Raw genomic sequence first — 19,112 nt, 5'->3', positions numbered from 1 at the left:
CGGATTACGCTTTTATTTTAAAAACAGAAGCTGAAACAGTGAGCAGCAAAATACATCGATACTTTTGCTAAAACACTGCAGAAAACAACGATGCTGCAAATGTTTTTTTTTTTTTTACTTATCATACGATTCTGACCGTTCAAACCAGGTTTGTGACCAGACTTTTTTTCATCTACATTTAGCATTATTAATCAGTATGTTAAGAGCATTTTTAAATAAACATAACTGTTAAAATTATTTTTATATGGCAAGGAAAGACAACATAAACTTTGAAATTACCAGTTAACCTTGTTTTCTGCTCATGCGTTTTGATTATGTTTGTTTTCAGCAAAATGGTACAAGAGGCAACTTCAAGAGTACTTCACGAGGAAAACTCTGAACCCCCATACAGTATATTTTCTGTCACATGGCCTTCTGCCTTACATATGTACAGTATCTAAATGTAAAATTAATAATGGCTTGATAAAACATCTGATCTTATATTTTAATATTCAACTGATTAATTTTATTTTATAGAAAAATTCTCTGAAGTCACTGGCCTTTGGCTCTTTGGCGCTATGAGGACCCAATATCCTGACTATGTTTGACTGTTTATATATACAGTGGGTACGGGCTGCAATATAACAAAGAGTGAAAAATTGAAGGGGGTCTGAATACTTTCCGTACCCACTGTATATATATATATTGTCTGGACCTCCACTGTGAAGGAAATATAGAGACCAGACCACTTGGATCTTTAATTGAATACCCCTGTTGTAAAGGGTCTTCAGTGCCTGTATGTAATGCATTTCAGAATGAAGATCGTAATTAGTAGCTCTGACATGTGGATGTCAACATGATAACAGTTACACTTACTGTTATGTCTCCAACAGCATAACACATATTAATGAAATGATTTAGTTATCAAGAACATTAAATCATTACAAAGGTTGTTAATAGCAGAATGTGTGAATAACATTCACTTGTTTTCATCTTCAATGCACAGCTCGGACCTGCCAGAACCCAGCTGTGTGTCCATGAAGAGTGACTGGTCAATGAAACCTCCACGTAACTTTAGTGGACACACTGAATTTGGGTTTAGGTAAATGCTGTTTATCTTATCACATCTGTATTGAAACAAAAAGGAATTGTTCAAATTTAATGCTGTAAAGGATCTTCAGTGCCTGTATGCAGTGCATTTCAGATGAAGATCTTAAAGGGGTCATATGATGCGATTCCAATGCGCCGTTCTCAAGCCCGCCTGCCTCTGCTCACTCTAGCCGGCCTCCACTCACTGTAGGCCGCGACTCACTCTAGGCCTCCGGCCTCCGCTCACTCAAGGTGCCGTGGTTTCGTTGTGAAAGCGAAACTACCTTGTTTGGCCTTCCACAAGAGGACACGATTAGAAATCAGTGGTTAAGTCCAGTCATAAAAAAAAAAAAATAAAAATAAAAAAACTTTATTTGTCATACACTGTAGATGAGATGTTATAATTGTATAATTCCTTTACATAAGAGGTAACAAATCTATGTCACTGACTCTTAACATCCTCATGTTTTGGTAGTACAGTACATGCAAAGTGGTTCTGCTTCCTCAGTGCAGAATACAGCATCTTCTATACATGGCGACAACACAAACTGAGATCTTCAAGGCCTCAGCTAACTACAGTGTTTAAGGGCGGGTGAAAGTACATGTTGTTCGCAGACAGACCATTATGCAAATTTGTTACAAACCTATGTAGGTTTGTGCAGAAATGTAAAGGCTGGAATTACTGACAACTCATTTCAGGCACTTCAGAACCGTCTTTTCTTCTATTGGGAGACAATAACTGCATCTGTTATGCACTTTGTAGAACTTTTATATTCACAAACAGCTATATTACATGATACCTGAAAGGTAATATTCAAGAGAAAAAAAGAAAGAAAGAAAGAAAAAAAAAAGGGGGCACTTTAATTAATCAGTTTGGATGTGGATGTGAACACTATAACAGTTGCACTTGCTGTTATGTCTACAGCAGCATGATGCATTTTAATGAAATGATTTAATTACCAATAGAACTATCAGTCATTAGTGAATTAATATAAGAAGAGTGTGTATGACTTACATTGAATTTTTGTGTTCAATGTCAATGCACAGACCGTACCTGCCAGCATCCAGCTGTGTGTCCAGGAGGAGTGACAAGTCAATGGATCCTTCACTTAACTTTAGTGGATATACTGATCCTTGGTTTAGGTAAATGCTGTGTTAAAAATGTATTGACATGTTTATATTTACATGTATGCATTTGACAGATGCTTTTAATTTATCCAAAAAGACTTACATATATAGTGACTTACATTCTGATCATTTGCTATTTTAATAGCAATGACCCTCAACATGCCAAAGTCCTCAAGACATTTAGATCTAATCTGAAGAAGAAGTTTCAGTGTCTGTATGAGGGAACAGCAAAGCAAGGAAACCCTACATTGCTGAATGAGATCTACACAGAGCTCTACATCACAGAGAGTGAGAGTGGAGAGATCAATAATGAGCATGAGGTGAGACAGATTGAAACACAATTCAGGAGAGCATCAACAGAGGACACACCAATCAAATGCAAAGACATCTTGAGACCTTTACCTGGACAAGACAAACCCATCAGAACTGTGCTGACAAAGGGAGTCGCTGGCATTGGAAAAACAGTCTCTGTGCAGAAGTTCATCCTGGACTGGGCTGAAGGGAAAGAGAATCAGGACGTCCAGCTCATATTTCCCCTTCCTTTCAGAGAGCTAAACTTGATGAAGGACAAAAAACTCAGTCTTTCAGATCTTCTTCATATCTTTTTTCCTGATACCAAAGAAATGGAAATATCCAGTGACAAATATAAAGTGTTGTTCATCTTTGATGGTCTGGATGAGTGTCGTCTGTCTCTGGATTTTCAGTGCATTGTGAGTTTGTGTGATGTCCGTGAATCAGCCTCAGTGGACGTGCTGCTGATGAACCTCATTGCGGGGAATCTGCTTCCCTCTGCTCTCATCTGGATCACCTCCAGACCAGCAGCAGCTGATCTCGTCCCCTCTGAGTGTGTCCATCGAGTGACAGAGGTACGAGGCTTCAATGAGCCACAGAAGGAGGAATACTTCAGGAAGAGAATCAGTGATCAGAGTCTGGCCAATACAATCATCTCACACCTGAAGTCATCAAGGAGCCTCCACATCATGTGCCACATCCCAGTGTTTTGCTGGATCTCAGCCACTGTTTTAGAGAAGATGTTGAGAGTGGAGAGATTCCCAAGACTCTCACTCAAATGTACACACACTTCCTGATCATTCAGACCAACATTAAACATGAGAAGGACTATGAAAAGAACGTGAAGGATGAGGACATGATTCTCAAACTGGGGAAGCTGGCTTTTCAGCAGCTTGTGAAAGGCAACCTGATCTTCTATGAGGAAGACCTGAGCGAGTGTGGCATTGATGAGACAGAAGCATCAGTGTACTCAGGGTTGTGCACTCAGATCTTCAGAGAGGAGTTTGGCTTGCATCAGGGGAAAGTCTTCTGCTTTGTTCATCTGAGCGTCCAGGAGCATCTAGCAGCTCTATATGTGCTGCTTTCATTCCTGTTGAACAAGAGGGATGTGCTCAATGAAATCGTCAGCTCAAAACATGCACACAAGTTCACATGTCACACAATCTCTGACCTGCATCAGAGAGCTGTGGACAAGGCTTTACAGAGGAGGAATGGACATCTGGATCTTTTCCTCCGATTTCTTCTGGGTCTCTCTTTAGAGTCCAATCAGCTGCTCCTGAAAGTCCTCGTGACACATGTTGGAAACATCTCGTACAGCAAAGAGGAAACGATTGAGTACATTAAAACAAGAATAAAAATGAACCCATCACCGGAGAAATCCATCAATCTGTTCCATTGTTTAAATGAACTGGGTGATCATTCTCTGGTGAATGAAGTCCAAGAGTGTCTCAGATCTGGAGGTCTTTCAAGCACCCGATTGTCCTCGTCACAGTGGTCAGCTGTTGTGTTTGTTTTATTAACCTCCAAGCATTTGGACGAGTTTCATTTGGGTAAATACATAAGCAGCAAGCAAAGTCAAGATCACATGACACCAGATGAAGTACTTCTGAAGCTCTTGCCGGTAGTTAAAGCCTCCAGATCAGCTCAGTAAGTAGCATTTTGACCTGATTTTTTTAGACAAAAGACACACTTGAGTGCCTCTTCCTTTTAAGATAGAACTGGAGATTAAGATGCTAATTTCTTGGCTTGGGTTTTGAATTTCTGAAACCTATGTTGTCTGTGAGATCTCAACTATTGCCCTTGCAGTAAGACTTTCTCTAACCTTCTGATATAATGAATTTCATTATATGTACACTAAATTGGCCATTTGTGCTTGTTGGATCTTCCTTAAACCAGCTATGACATTTGCCCAATAAAGGAACCATGTTTGAAGTGTTTACATGATCTTACACACGAGTATAAAATATGATAAATAGCCTAATATTTGTCTCTTTGAAGAGCACAGACACAGTAGAGAGAACACAAACACCAGCGAACAATTAAAACATTCTAGAAAACTATTATAAAAGATCAGTACAAAATGTAGAGAGGGAACATTCACTACAAAAATATTTTAAATGAGGCCAATAGTGACCATCCTGTTTGCATTAGACATCGGAGAATTACTATTATTATTTTGCAGAGATATTAATACTGTTGTTACTGCTCTGTGACACATTGTACATTTGAGTTTTATGGTTGTTGCAACCACTGTAATCACTATGATCATTGATGAAGCCCGCTGTTAAACTGGTCTTTGTGTTCTCAACTAAGAGAGTGAAGAATTTGTCATTGTTCTGCAGGTTGAGTAATTGTGGCGTCACGGCTGAAGGTTGTGCTGCTCTGGCTTCAGCACTGAGATCAAACCCCTCACGCCTCAGAGAAATAGATCTGTCTAAAAATAAACTACAAGACTCAGGATTGAATCTGCTCTCTGATGGAATGAAAGATCCCCACTGTAAACTGGAGAAATTGATGTAAGATCATACATTAATCTCAGATGAGACAAGAATCTTATTATTTTAAGCAGGGGTGTCCAAACTCGGTCCTGGAGGGTCGATGTCCTGTTTTGCTCCAACTTGCCTCAACACACTTGCTTGGAAGTTTCTGGTATGCCTAGTAAGACCATGATTAGCTGGTTCAGGTGTGTTTAATTGGGGTTGGAGCTCAACTCTACAGGACATGGGCCTTTAGGAACAGGATTGGGCACCCCTGATTTTAACAGTCTATTGACAGTGTTGTTGCTCTGTTCATAGTGATTTGCATTGACACACAATAAAGCAATAGTAGATAAGTAATAAAAACATTCAATTTTCACAGATTTAGGATTTAATATTATAATCTCTCTGTGGTTGTGCAGTAGTTCCTGCTGAACTATGAGAGTGAAGAGAGTGTCATTGTTCTGCAGGTTGAGTCATTGTGGCGTCGCAGATGAAGGTTCTGCTGCTCTGGCTTCAGCTCTGAAATCAAACTCCTCACACCTGAGAGAACTGGATCTGACATGGAATAATCTACAAAATGCAGGTTTGACACTTCTTGCTGCTGGACTGAAGGATCCTCACTGTAAACTGGAGAAACTGACGTAAGATCATACATTCATCTTAATTGAAACAGTTATGTACATGAAGGGTCTATGATCATGTTGTTCAGATCACTACCCAAAAATGAAAATGGTCTCATGCTTTACTCACCCTCCTGCTGTCCCAGATGTATATTGTTTGTTTGTTTTTTGTCAGATAAACACAAACAAATATTTTTAGAAAAAGAATCCATCTCTAAGACTTTATAATGCAAATGGATAGAAACCCCAAAGCTGATACTTCAAAAACGTCTGGTGCATTAAACCATCGGTTTTGTAAGAAATACAATATATATATATATATATATATATATATGTGTAATAAATGGTAATGTAATATGAATCATAGCTTCTGGTCAGCTGTCTTTGCTTGTTTTCATATGAAGAATCAAAGTCATTTACATCTGGGATGGCATGAGGGTGAGTAAAGGATGATATAATTTCATTTTGAGGTGGACTTTTGCTTTAACATAATAAACTAATGATAAAAAAATGAAACCCACACAGATAAGGGATTTAATATAATCGTCTCTATGTGGTTGTTCAGTAGTTCCTGCTGAACTAAGAAAGTGATGTGTGTCATTGTTCTCTGCAGGATAAGTTATTGTGATATCACACATGAAGGTTGTGCTGCTCTGGCTTCAGCTCTGAGATCAAACCTGAGAGAACTAGATCTGACTGGGAATAATCTAGGAGAAGGAGGTCTGACGTTGCTCTCTGATGGACTGAAGGATCCTCACTGTAAACTGGAGAAACTGAGGTGAGTTCATACATTAATCTCAACATAAAAATGTTAATGAAAAATTGCCAATATGTGACTGAATGCAGTGCACTCTACAAATCTTGCCACCCTTGGCAAATATGAGCAAAACAGGATGTTGAAAAATGTTTTAATTGTTAATCATTCTGTCTATCATTCAAAATATTAAAAAGCATGTCACTTTTTAATTGAAACAAATGTATACCACAATTATTGATGCCCCTTCATTTACTAGTGCAGCTTCTCTTTGTCTTCTCCTATAATGCATGCTAAGAGGAGAGACCACAAGGCTTAAAAAAAAGCTTACACAGCACAGAGTCTGCCCTTCTGAAAGTCCTTAATGACATTTTAATATCTAATGATTCTGGTAATACTATGGCCTTAGTGCTTTTAGATCTCAGTTCAGCATTTGATTTTGTTGACCATGGTATTCTGCTGTCTCGCTTGGAGCACTGCATTGGTATTAGAGGTACTGTACTTGACTGGTTTCGGTCCTTTTTGTCTAACAGAAGATTTTCATTACGCAATTACAAAGCTATTTGAGTACTAACTGTATCTCTGATATTTTTCAGTCTGGTTTTAAAAGCTTACACGGCACAGTCTGCCCTTCTGAAGGTCTTTAATGACATTTTAATATCCAATGATTCTGGTAATACTATGGCCTTAGTGCTTTTAGATCTCAGTTCAGCATTTGATTTTGTTGACCATGGTATTCTGCTGTCTCGCTTGGAGCACTGCATTGGTATTAGAGGCACTGTACTTGACTGGTTTCGGTCCTTTTTGTCTAACAAAAGATTTTCAGTCAGTATTGGGCAATATTCCTCTTCTGTAGCATATTCTACATGTGGTGTTCCTCAAGGATCAACTTTAGCACCATTATTGTTTTCGCTGTATATGTTACCCATTGGTTCGATCTTTAGGAGATTAAGCGCAATGACAAGTCTGCATTATACCAACTAACAGCCTGTCTCCAAGAATTGAAAACATGGCTTACCAATAATTTTTTGCATTTGAATGATGATAAAACTCAGATTGTTCTGTTTAGGCCTAACGAGAAAACTGATCTGAGCACCGTTGATCTGGGCTCTCTTTCCCCATATTGCTCTGCTGAGGTCAAGGATCTGGGCTTCATACTGGACAGTGACCTAAAGCTGAACAAACAAATTAATTCTACTGTGAGTGCTAGCTTCTACCATCTGCGAAGATTAGCAAAAGTTAAACCCTTCCTAAGCAGGAAGCGTTTTGAGATTGTCATTCATGCTTTCATTTTTTCGCGACTTGACTACTGCAACTCGCTATATTATGGGCTGCCTGTCTCATCTATTCATCGTCTGCAACTTGTCCAAAACGCGGCTGCTCGTTTGCTCACAGGCAGTCGCAGAAGGAATCACATCACGCCTATCTTGCGTTCATTGCACTGGTTACCGATTAATTATCGCATCCAATTCAAAATTCTGCTATTCGTGTACAAAGCTCTAAACAACCTTGCTCCTCCATATCTCTCTGAGTTGATTATAGTACACAATCCAGCTAGATCACTCAGATCACAGACTAAGCATCAGCTTTTGGTTCCCAGAGCTGCCAACACGCGGCTGCTCGTTTGCTCACAGGCAGTCGCAGAAGGAATCACATCACGCCTATCTTGCGTTCATTGCACTGATTACCGATTAATTATCGCATCCAATTCAAAATTTTGCTATTCGTGTACAAAGCTCTAAACAGCCTTGCTCCTCCATATCTCTCCGAGTTGATTATAGTACACAATCCAGCTAGATCACTCAGATCACAGACTAAGCATCAGCTTTTGGTTCCCAGAGCTAGATTGAAATGCAGGGGTGACAGAGCCTTTGCTGTTGCTGGCCCCAAGCTATGGAACAATTTGCCATTATCCATCAGAATAGCTTCTTCAGTGTCTGAGTTTAAAAGTCTTTTAAAAACTTATCTTTTTTCCCATGCTTTCAATGTTTTGTGAATGTGGTTTTCTAATGACGTGTTTACTCTATTGTGTGATTGGATCAGTGTAACTGTGTACAGCACTTTGGTATACTAAGGTTGTTTTAAAGTGCTTTATAAATAAATTGAACATTGAACATACAACTGGAAAATGAAATTGAATTTCTAGAGGTGTCAGTAATTTTAGCACACATTTAGGGAAAAAATGTAAATGTCATGTAAAATGTAAAAATAAAATGTTTTCATATAATTTTCAAAAAAGTGATCTGCTTAAGTTATTAAAAGTGCAATAAACTGCGGAAGAGAACTAAATTCAGCACTTGCACATTGGCAGTCGGCGGTCTGTGCTAAAAAAATATTTTTAAAACATAAAAGCAGCATTTGTTCATGCACTATGTTGCACCTCCGCATAGTGTTTTAAAATGCCTTCTCTTTCTGGGTTGTAACCACTGATTTATATATGCAGCTGGATTGCTCTTAGAATTCTAACTGCTAGCAATCAGTGAAACTCCCGGAAGTGTTTGAGCAGCCATGCTCCCTTTTGGGAATTCCCTTTAAAGTCTGGAATTTCTCCTGCTATTGAGAAATTACATTCATATTCTTTACAGTAGTGAACATCAGATTGGCTGACACACGAGACACCTCAAAACATTTATTACAAATGTTAAAGTGCGTTCAAATTCTGAAATCTGGATACAGATTTATGCTTTCAAGTCTTAAACAGCTTTCTCGCAATAACTGTTTTACTGGTGTGCATGTAAACAAACATATTGTTCTCTGCAGGTTAAGTGATTGTGATATCACAGCTGAAGGCTGTGCTGCTCTGGCTTCAGTTCTGAGATCAAACCCCTCACACCTGAGAGAACTGGATCTGACTGCGAATAATCTAGGAGACAAAAGTGTGAAGTTGCTCTCTGCTGGACTGAAATGTCCTCACTGCAAACTGGAGACACTAAAGTAAGGTCTTACATATTAATCCTAACTGAAACAAGACACGTTATTTTAACATTTTAACAAAGCCCAATTTTAGTCGGGAACTTTCTGAAGTTTCTTTAATTCGATGTGAAATTACCCTCTACAGTATATGTGAATGTGAGTGTGTCATTGTTCTGCAGGTTGTGGGATTGTGATATCACAGATACAAGTTGTGCTGTTCTGGCTTCAGCTCTGAGATCAAACCCCTCACACCTGAGAGAACTCAATCTGTTGGGGAATAAACTAGGATATAGAGGTTTAAAGCTGCTCTCTGTTTTAAAAGATCAACCACTGTATAAACTAGAGACACTGCTGTAAGTACTATTGATTCATATCATAAATCATACCATATCATAATCATATATCAAATCATATAGTTTAATTTTAACTAGTCAATTCCCTGACCATGCTCCACAATGCATTGTTGTGTGTTTTGTTTTACTGACAGGTATTAAATGATGGTTAATATGGGGCCAATACAGGGACATTCTCATCAAAACCGAAGTCACGGTGACCTCACTGGTGTGTTTGTGGTATTTCTATTAATGACTTTACTGTATATAATTGGAAATATTACGTTTTTGTGTACAATCTATTAAAATCGTCCTCCCATTCATGTTCTGGTGGACAGTTTTTATCAATTTTTATGTATTATTTGCATTATATAGTATGGTTGTTTTATGAACATGTACAGACACACGTGAACTACAACTGCTTTGTTGATACTTGACCTGACCTGCAAAAGACAGCACAGAATTGAAACATCTTTAACTCTTTTAAACTACTAAGTACAGTAGTACAAACCAATAAATAGTACAATCACAGGTATCTTCTTCTGAAATCCCAATACATCCAATTTGTTGTTTCCATAATCGTCTTCGGTTTTTTTATTGCCATTCCCAACATCTTCTTGTTCTTAGACTAGTTAAAAGTCATGGGATGCGCAGACAAGTTCAGACAAGACACACAGATGTGTGCAAAAATATAAAACATTGTGCTGTTGAGGGGAAATCTCTTCATCAGCTCCAACTGACGTCAATTAAGAATATGATCTGGAACATTATTTTGATTAATTATGAAAAGCCACAGATGCATTTTTTATTAATTGCAGAACTTGTGAACAGTATTACAATACATGTTACAAGAATAATGAAATTTACAAAATTGTCAATACTTTTGTCTTCATGTTCATAATAACAAATAACTGCTTTTACATTCAATGTTATCACTGAACTAGTTTTGGAAGTAAAAGTTACAATAAATAAATAAAATAATAATAAAACGTTCCAAAATGCCTGTATACATTGTCAATAAAAAAACAAACAAAAAAACAAACAGATAGCATAAAGGCTCCTCAATACTATTACAAAAGGAGCATTCTTTACCAATGTCCATAAACTTAGAAAGTAATATATTAGTTGGATAGATTCTATGTAAGATCTTGAAAAGAATTTCTCTTTATTTCAAATACAAAATTTGCATTTTTGTAAGAAAAATATCCATATTCAAAATGTAATAATCACTTTAATGTAGCTTGCGCCAACAGTTGTACATAGAAGCAGGTCCGGGAGCATGACGTATGAGTTCAGCGTTGCGCATGCGCCGGTGAGTCTCGTGAAAACCAACGTTTGTTAACAGGAGCAAAGGAAGCAAAGTTTCCTTACTTTAGCAAAGGAAAACCAGTCTCCTCTTGGCTTATATCGAAATCCTCCGACATTCTTCTTTACAAATCCTCGTTTCGTACTTCTAATAAGTGACCAGTGTTTTGTTTTAATCTCTCCCCTGCGCTTCCGCATGCATCACTTCTGAGTGGCACATGCGCAAAGCTGACCTCATACGTCATCCGGAGCTGCTTCCGTGTACAACTGTTGGCGCAAGTTACATTAAAGTGATTATTACGTTTTGAATATGGACATTTTTCTTACAAAAACGCATCGATTCACTACAGGAGGCCTTTGTTCACCCCCGGAGCCGTGTGAGACACTTTTTTTTTATTTAACTTCTTTTGGACTGATGCATGCAACACACGCTGAGTGGCATTAAACAGCTTGAAAGATCAAAGACAATTTTTAATATAACTCCGACTGGATTCGTCTGAAAGAAGAAAGTCATATACACCTAGGATGACTTGAGGGTGAGTAAGTTATGGGCTAATTTTCATTTTTGGGTGAACTAACCCTTTAATGATCAAATTCTTCCTGGGAATGAAAGACTCTGTATTCATCATAGCAGACGTAAAAGTATTTTATTTTGTGTAACAGCACTGTTTTATTTATTTATTTTTTATTTAGCCACTGTACTGAATAAATACCTGGGGTTGTGTTTTCTTTTAAAAGAGACGAAAAGCAAGCAGATATTGCAGTTTTTAAGGCTTTTCTGTATGCAGAATTACTTTCCCTCCATGCAATATGAAACACCTCTAGTTTTGTTTTCTTCCAGCTGCGCTCCATTTTCTGGGATGCTCTCTTTAGGGCACGATTGTGCTCATTATGCCATGGTGTCAGACTGTTTTCCTTAATCTTCTTTAAGAGTAAAGGAGCCACCCTGTCTAAAGTGCTAGAAAAGAGAGAGTCAATAGTTTCTGTTACACTATCAAGATTTCTGAGCTATTGGATACTGAGGAATTGAAACAAGTCAGGAAAATTATTTACAAAACAGTATTTTGTTGTAGAAGTGATAGTTGTACCATATTTGTAATAAGAAGTTGAATTTGCAGCTTTAGCTATATAAAGTATACACAAGACTAGAAAATGATCCGAGATATTATCGCTCTTTTGCAGAATTTCAATGCCATTGACATTAATTCAATGTGATAGAATTCAATCTAAAGTATGATTTTGACAATGAGTAGGTCCTGACTCATGTTGTCTAACCCCAATAGAGTTTAGAATGTCTAAAAAATGCTGATCCAAATGCATCTTTTTCATTATCTACATGGATATTAAAATCACCAACATTTAAGACTTTATCTGCAGCCAGCACTAACTCAGATAGAAAATCTGCGAATTCTTTGATAAAGTCTGTATGGTGCCCTGGTGGCCTGTATACAGTAGCCAGTAAACGTCACAGGGGATTTATCATTAACACTTGTTACACTAACAAGAAGAAATACTGAAAATATTGCTATAAATTGTAGCAACACCTCGCCCTTTACCTTTTGGACACGGCTCATGTTTATAACAGTAATCTTGGGGGGTAGACTCATTTAAAGTAATGTAATCATCTGGTTTTAGCCAGGTTTCTGTCAAACAGAGCACATCTATGATCTGTGATCATATCATTTACAAAAAGCACTTTTGTATAAAGCGATCTAATAATCATTAAGCCAAGCTTTATCATTTGTTTATCTGTATTACATCTGTGTTTTATTTGTTGAACCAATTAAATTGTTACCGTTAAATTTGTATAGTATTATATCTAGGTGAAAGAGTCTCTATGTGCTGAGAATTAACTGACTTCTGTGACGTGTGGCGACTAGCAGACGGTCGGTTTAGCCAGTCTGTCTGCTTCCTGACCTGGGCCCCAGTTAGTCAAGTACAAACTCTAAGTGACATATTTCTAGAGAGAAGAGGGACGAAGACCATCTCTTTTCAACAGGTCAGGTCTGCCCCAAAAACTCGTCCAATTGTCTATGAAACCTATGTTATTCTGCTGGCATCATTTAGATATCCAGCCACTGAGTGACGACAGTCTGTGTATGTATCTCGTCACCACGGTAAGCAGGGAGGGGGCCAGAGCATATTACAGTGTCTGACATCGTTCTTAAAAGTTCACACACCTCTTTAATGTTATAGTATCACATGCAAATGTGGTATACTTAATAATTAAAATATTTATTTTAAAATCTCAGGGGTACTTTAAGTAAATAGGTGAAAGAGGTTTGGCGGACAAAAAGTTTGGGAATTTAACCTAATTTAAGGTAATTTTTCATCCTTTTCACCTCCTCACTATTTTTTTATGTTTTTGCTTTAGGGCACTGCACAAATGCATCTTTTTTTCTTCAGTGTTTTATTTTCCTACATATATCACACCTGTAGGATATTTCACATACAGTCCTATCCAGCAAATTTTATTTCCAACCTGCTTCAGCTCACATGGCCTGTGATTTTTCAAGGGATCCTTAAGACCTTGATTAGCTGGTTCAGGTATGTTTGATTAGGGTTGCAACTTTCCTCTTCAGGAACAGACCTATGCAATAGTGTCGCTCTCTAGTGCTGCAAATGCGTTACAGCATCATGAGCTATGAACAATGCTTTTCCCCCCAAACAGCATATATAATTATCATAAATGTTATCAGTCTTTGTAATGTTTCGAAATAAATCCTCATTCTTTAACTGGGCGATATTGGGTTTCCTTTTCCTTACTTTCAAAGTGACGCAATTGGGTGTCAAGCAATTGTTCATTTGAGTTTTCCCTCTTTTCCTCGGATTTCTTGGCTTTCAAATAGCTAGAAAAAGTGCCGTGCGCGTTTTACTTTCACTTTCAAATTAGGCAATTCGCATTGACTCAATTCAAGCAACAACGAGGTCAAACTCAGAACTTTTATTAACAAAACGAATAAAAATACACCATTTATGCCTATGCATAATAAAATAACAAATTACATAGGCTACACAAAGTTTAAATAGGTATATAAAACTGAAAATCAGCAAACACTGTGGAACCAAATAAATAAGAAACATAACATTTATTAGCAAATGAATAAGAAAGCTTGGAGGCACGGCATATACACCTTGATGTAAAATAAAATAAATAAAATACACAAAGTTTAAATAAAGTAATCAGCAAACACTGTAGAACCAAATAAATAAGAAAGAATGTTTAAAAAAAACTTCCAGTCAATAGGCTGGTGTCCAAAGTCATTTTTTTCCTGCTTTTTTCAAATGGTTATATTTTTAATAATGTTAATACTGTGTTACTCATTGTTATGAATTACAAGATGTTACAGTCCATAACAACATCATATGTTTTTGCAAAAAGTGTCTTAAATAGCTGAAAATCATGATTTCTTGTTGTCCGAATTAGTTAGTGCATTTTTTCCATCATGTATCATTGTGTAATCAAAATATATTATTGTACTTTTCTTTTTGTAATATTTCATTCATTTAATTTATAAAAGCCCTAAAAAGTCATTTACCTAATTCTACAACATTATTTAAAAAATAATTGGCCATAAAGGAATGTCTCGAAACTAGCTATGATGGTGTTCCCTTAAAGAATGAGGTTCAATATCTTGGAATATTGATAGCCAAAGACCAGAAAAGAAGATGCTTGCTAAATTTGAGTCCTATTATTGAGAAAAAAACAAAAAAAAGTTAAATCATTGGCTAATAAGAGACTTCTCTTTAAGGGGTAGAGTTTTAATTACAAAGGCAGAGGGTATTTTGGTTAATACCTAATCAATATTTAATTACAAACAAGGTTAAGGAAATATCATTCAAAATTATACACAGGATTTACCCAGCCAAATATTTGGTAAAATTTAAATCTGATATTGATTTTAGTTGCTCCTTTTGTGTCAGTTGTCCTGAAACTGTGGTACATTTGTTTTGGCAAAATGTATGTAATTTTATTGTACAAAATATTGATAATCATTTTGTTTTGTTATGGAAAGATCGGAGAACAGCAAAGAAAAGCACAGTCACGTTTACATGATAAATCTTATTTTTTTACATGCAAAATTTAATATTCACAAATGTAAGTTTTTATGCAAAAAAAAATGTTTTTTTTTCTTTTAGGAAGGAAATGGAGCATTATATTGATACTATACGATTTTCTATGAAACAAAAAGCAATTAAAACGGTGAAAGTTTGTAAACGCTTTAATATTTTTATATACATTTGTATTTGTATACAGCCCCTCTAGTGTGAAATTGTTTATTTCATGTATAATGTTTATTGTTTATATCATGTATAGTGTTTGTCATATACATGTATTTTGATCTTGTTAATAAAAAAAATAAAATAAAAAAAGAAGTCTATGTGAAGTCTACGAAAATATTTTAATCGAAAAAGTTCTTACACCAAGAGTTATAATGTTTTATAAAGTTACCACAATATCAAAAGGAAAACAGATTTTTTTCATTGATCACTTTGTGTTATTTAAAAGTATTTTAATCATGATTTCATTAGTGCCATGTGCTCTTAGCATTTATGCTAGCAAGTGGAGTTTTTGGCAAAAAATAAAGAAAATTGTCAATTCTGTTACCGTCAAACTCTGTTACCAAGGTAGAGTAACAATTCTGACAATGCGGTAACAGAATTGACAGTCCATCGGACAATTCTGTCAATTCTGTTACTTTACAATTCTGTTACTTAAAGGGCAACTCTGTTTATGAACTATTTTCACAAAAAAACAATAAAATTGTTGTTTGAAATCTAATAAACATTATTGATTTATTTTTTGCACCCTTATAATATTTCATCAATATTTCTTTTTTTAACTGAATATTGAACATTTTCACGTCACACGGTAGAACTCATCCATCCGCGCGCTCTGAGAATCGCTTCAGTTCAGTGAGAATCCAAGCAGTAGCGGAGACAATCACCTGAGCAGAGACTCGAAGTCCACCCAGACAGACAGTCGACAAAATTTCAGAAAGTTCGACAGCGATGCAGCATGTCAACACGCGTTTCTCCTGCGTTTGAGTCCGTGGAGCTCAACTCCAGCAGTTCAGTGTCAGCAGATGCTCAGCTGATGTTGAGTGACTCTACACAGACAGCTGGAGACAAAACCACCGTCCCAACAGGAGCTTCAGAACAAGAGGCTTCTTCTGCAGCAGCCGCTATAGAGAACAGCACAACAGGTTAGCAATAACAATAGAATAAAACATAAATGAAAACTGTAGGCTAAATAAATGGAATTAATAATAGTAAAAATAGTGAAAAAAGTCGAAAAAAAATACTTTTTGTGCATATAGTAATTTAATCTAGTACAATACACCTTTAAATGACCCACTTAACTATTCACCCAATGTTCTTTTCTTCCTCAGTATTTGACTTGCATCATCTGTTGTTAATTTATTTGATCTTTTATTTCTGTTTTTCTTAGAAAAACAAACCAAAAAGAGGAAGAAGAAAGGCTTCCGAGTATTCTTCCGGCGAATAGGGAAGGCTATAAAGCTTTGCACCCTATGTTGCTACGGAGATGACATATTGCCCCCATTTCCATGCGACAAACCAGCAGATCTCCAGCCAGGTTTATCTGGTCTTGAATGGGCGTTATCAATCGATCCATGTCCATCTGGTATTGAGCTGACAGTTAACGCCGATCCAGTCGATCCTGAGCCGTCATCGGTCTCAGGACCATCCAGCCTTGAGGTGACACCTGACAGTGATCCGGCTGATCTGGAGCCATCACTTGTCCCAGGTCCATCCAGCCTCGATTTAAAGTTAACCCTGGATCCAGGTATATCCACACTGGTTTCTGAGACGATGAATGTCCCAGGACCATCTAGACTTGAGGTAATGCCTGTACCAAGTCTATTTATTATTGAGCTAAAACCGGATGTGGATCCAGCCGAGCCCAAGCCGCCATCTGTCTCAGGTCCATCCACACTGGATTCTGAGATAACACCTGTTCCAGGTTCATCTGGTTTTGGGGCAGCTGTTGGTAAGTCTACAATCATTTTTTTAAACTGCTGTTGGGATTTTCATTTTACCTACTGCTCTTTCACACTAATGCCTAATTAGCATTTATGCACCTGACAATTGTCTAATACCTTTTTTAGTATTCAACATGTAGCATGGGGAATTCTGATGTATCTAGTTCTAGTTTAGGATTTGGTTTAGTTTTATTTTTCAGTGTACAAGTGAAATGTTGAGTGTCGAGATTGCATCAAAAAAAAAAAATGTCAGAACCAAAAGATTTTCCTAATTCCTTGTAGTTTAGAATGAACTTAATGTGACTTTTTAATAATGAAGGACAAGATAATTAAGCATAAGTATCCCACTTTACCAGTTGTCTCACCTAACATCTGTATTCACCCAATGTTCTTCTTTCTTTGTGATGTCAAACTCAGTATTTGACTTGACCGTTCTGGTGGTAATTTTGTTTACTTTTCTATTTCTTTCTTTCTTTCTTTTTTTTTTGTAGAACAACAATCAAAAATAAGGAAGAAGAAAGGCATCTGTGCATTCTTCTGCCGAACATGGAGGGCTGTTAAGGGCGCTGCCCTCTGTTGCCAAAGGGGCAACAAAGTGGCTCCAGATCCATTTGCCACTGACCCAGTGGCTCGCCAGGATTCATCAGATCTCCAGCCAGTTTTATTCAGCCTTGGTTGGCTAACACTTAATGCTGAGCCAACAAATCTGGAGTCATCACCTGTCCCAGGTCCATCTACACGGAATAATGAGCCAATTCCTGCCCCACGTCAATCTGGTTATGAGCCAGTAGTTGGTAAGTCTACTTTAATTATTAGTCTACTGTCACTACTTTTATTGTAGTTGTATTTTTACTTCTCTCCTGGTCTGCTGTTTCACATTTGTGTCTAGTTTGTATTTATATTCCTGAAATTTGTCAGTATTTACATGTAGCATGTGAGGATCTAGTACTAGTTTTTAATTTTTTTATATATAATTTTTATTTTTAAGGGTCAAAAGACAAAAACATAGAATGACATGTCCGCAATGTCAGAGATGAACATCCAATCCAAGTTTAGAATTAATTTAACGTGGATCTTTAGCAAGATGATTGAGATTAAGTGTCCTTTTAAGTGTTCTTTGTTCATGACGTCTAGCCTCAGTAATTGACTTACAGTTTCTGGTGGTAATTTATTTTCCTTTTCCTTTTCCATTACTTTTTTTTTCTTTTTCAATTTAGAAAAACAAACAAAAATGAAGAAGAAGAAAGACATCCAAGCATTCTTCCAGCAAACATGTAGGGCTGTTTTTTCCTCCTTGGCCCCAGATTCATGTTGCCTTGAGCCAATGGCTCACTGGGATCCAGCGGACATCCAGCCAGGTCTATCTGGCCCCTTGTGGGTGTTAACAACTGATTCAGGTCCATCTTGTTTCAAGGTGACAGTTACGGCGAACCAAGATCCAGCTGATTCCCAGCCAGGTCCATTCAGCCTCGATTCACACTTAACACCTGATCCAGGTCCAGCTGGTCTTGTAGTTGCATTGATGTCTGTCCCAGGACCATCCAGTCATGATGTAATGCCTGTCCTAAGTCCACCCATTCTCAGGCTGACAGCTGACATGGGTTTGGACGTTCCTGAACCAAAACCTGTCCCAGGTTCATCCGGTCTTGAGCTGACAGCTGACATGGGTCTGGATGTTCCTGAGCCAAAACCCATCCCAGGTTCCAGTCTTGAGCTGACACCTGTTGTGGATTTGGAAGATCCCGAGCCGCCATCTGCCTCGGGTCCATTTAGTTACAGGCTAACACCTGACACTGATCTGGACAATCCTAAACAAAAACCTGTTCCAGTCCTATCTGGTTTTTGGCCTATTGCAGGTGAGTCTACTGCCAATATTAGTCTACTGTCACTATTTTCATAATAGCTGTATTTTTACTTTTCCCCTACTGTTTCATATTTGTTCCTACCCTTACCCAAAAGTAGTATACTTCAAGTTTATTTTATTAAGTATACTTAAGTAAAGTTTAAGTATATTTTTAAGTATACTTCATGTAGTAAGGGACTAAATTGGCCCACTTTCTAGTATATAAAAGTATACTTTTAAGTGTACTTTTAGTATAACAGTAGTAAACTTTTAGTACACAACTAGTTTACATCTATGTTTTTAGTTTGCACTGCAACTATACTAAAAGTGAACTTATAGGTATACTGATAGTTTACTAATTAAATACTTGTAG

General features: G+C 37.2%; 1 protein-coding gene and 1 pseudogene across 1 annotated transcript in view; both read left to right on the top strand.

Annotated features, from left to right (window-relative positions):
- The window catches only part of LOC107697286 (NACHT, LRR and PYD domains-containing protein 3-like), a 15,624-nt pseudogene extending 5,436 nt beyond the window's left edge, over window positions 1–10,188 (top strand).
- Window positions 10,189–15,905: 5,717 nt separating this feature from the next.
- LOC107697258 (uncharacterized) overlaps window positions 15,906–19,112 on the top strand; it is a 6,817-nt gene continuing 3,610 nt past the window's right edge. Inside the window, exons 1-4 of the mRNA XM_016497977.1 lie at window positions 15,906–16,098; window positions 16,344–16,904; window positions 17,388–17,690; window positions 18,432–18,752. Of these exons, the coding sequence (XP_016353463.1) occupies window positions 15,912–16,098; window positions 16,344–16,904; window positions 17,388–17,690; window positions 18,432–18,752 (1,372 nt within the window). The 5' untranslated portion in view covers window positions 15,906–15,911. The remainder of the gene's footprint in view (window positions 16,099–16,343; window positions 16,905–17,387; window positions 17,691–18,431; window positions 18,753–19,112) is intronic.

The sequence above is a fragment of the Sinocyclocheilus anshuiensis genome, unplaced genomic scaffold, assembly GCF_001515605.1.
Source record: "Sinocyclocheilus anshuiensis isolate Anshui unplaced genomic scaffold, SAMN03320099.WGS_v1.1 scaffold979, whole genome shotgun sequence".
Lineage (NCBI taxonomy): Eukaryota > Metazoa > Chordata > Actinopteri > Cypriniformes > Cyprinidae > Sinocyclocheilus > Sinocyclocheilus anshuiensis.
The sequence above is the reverse complement of the archived record's forward strand: the minus strand, read 5'-3'. Positions and strand labels throughout refer to the sequence as shown.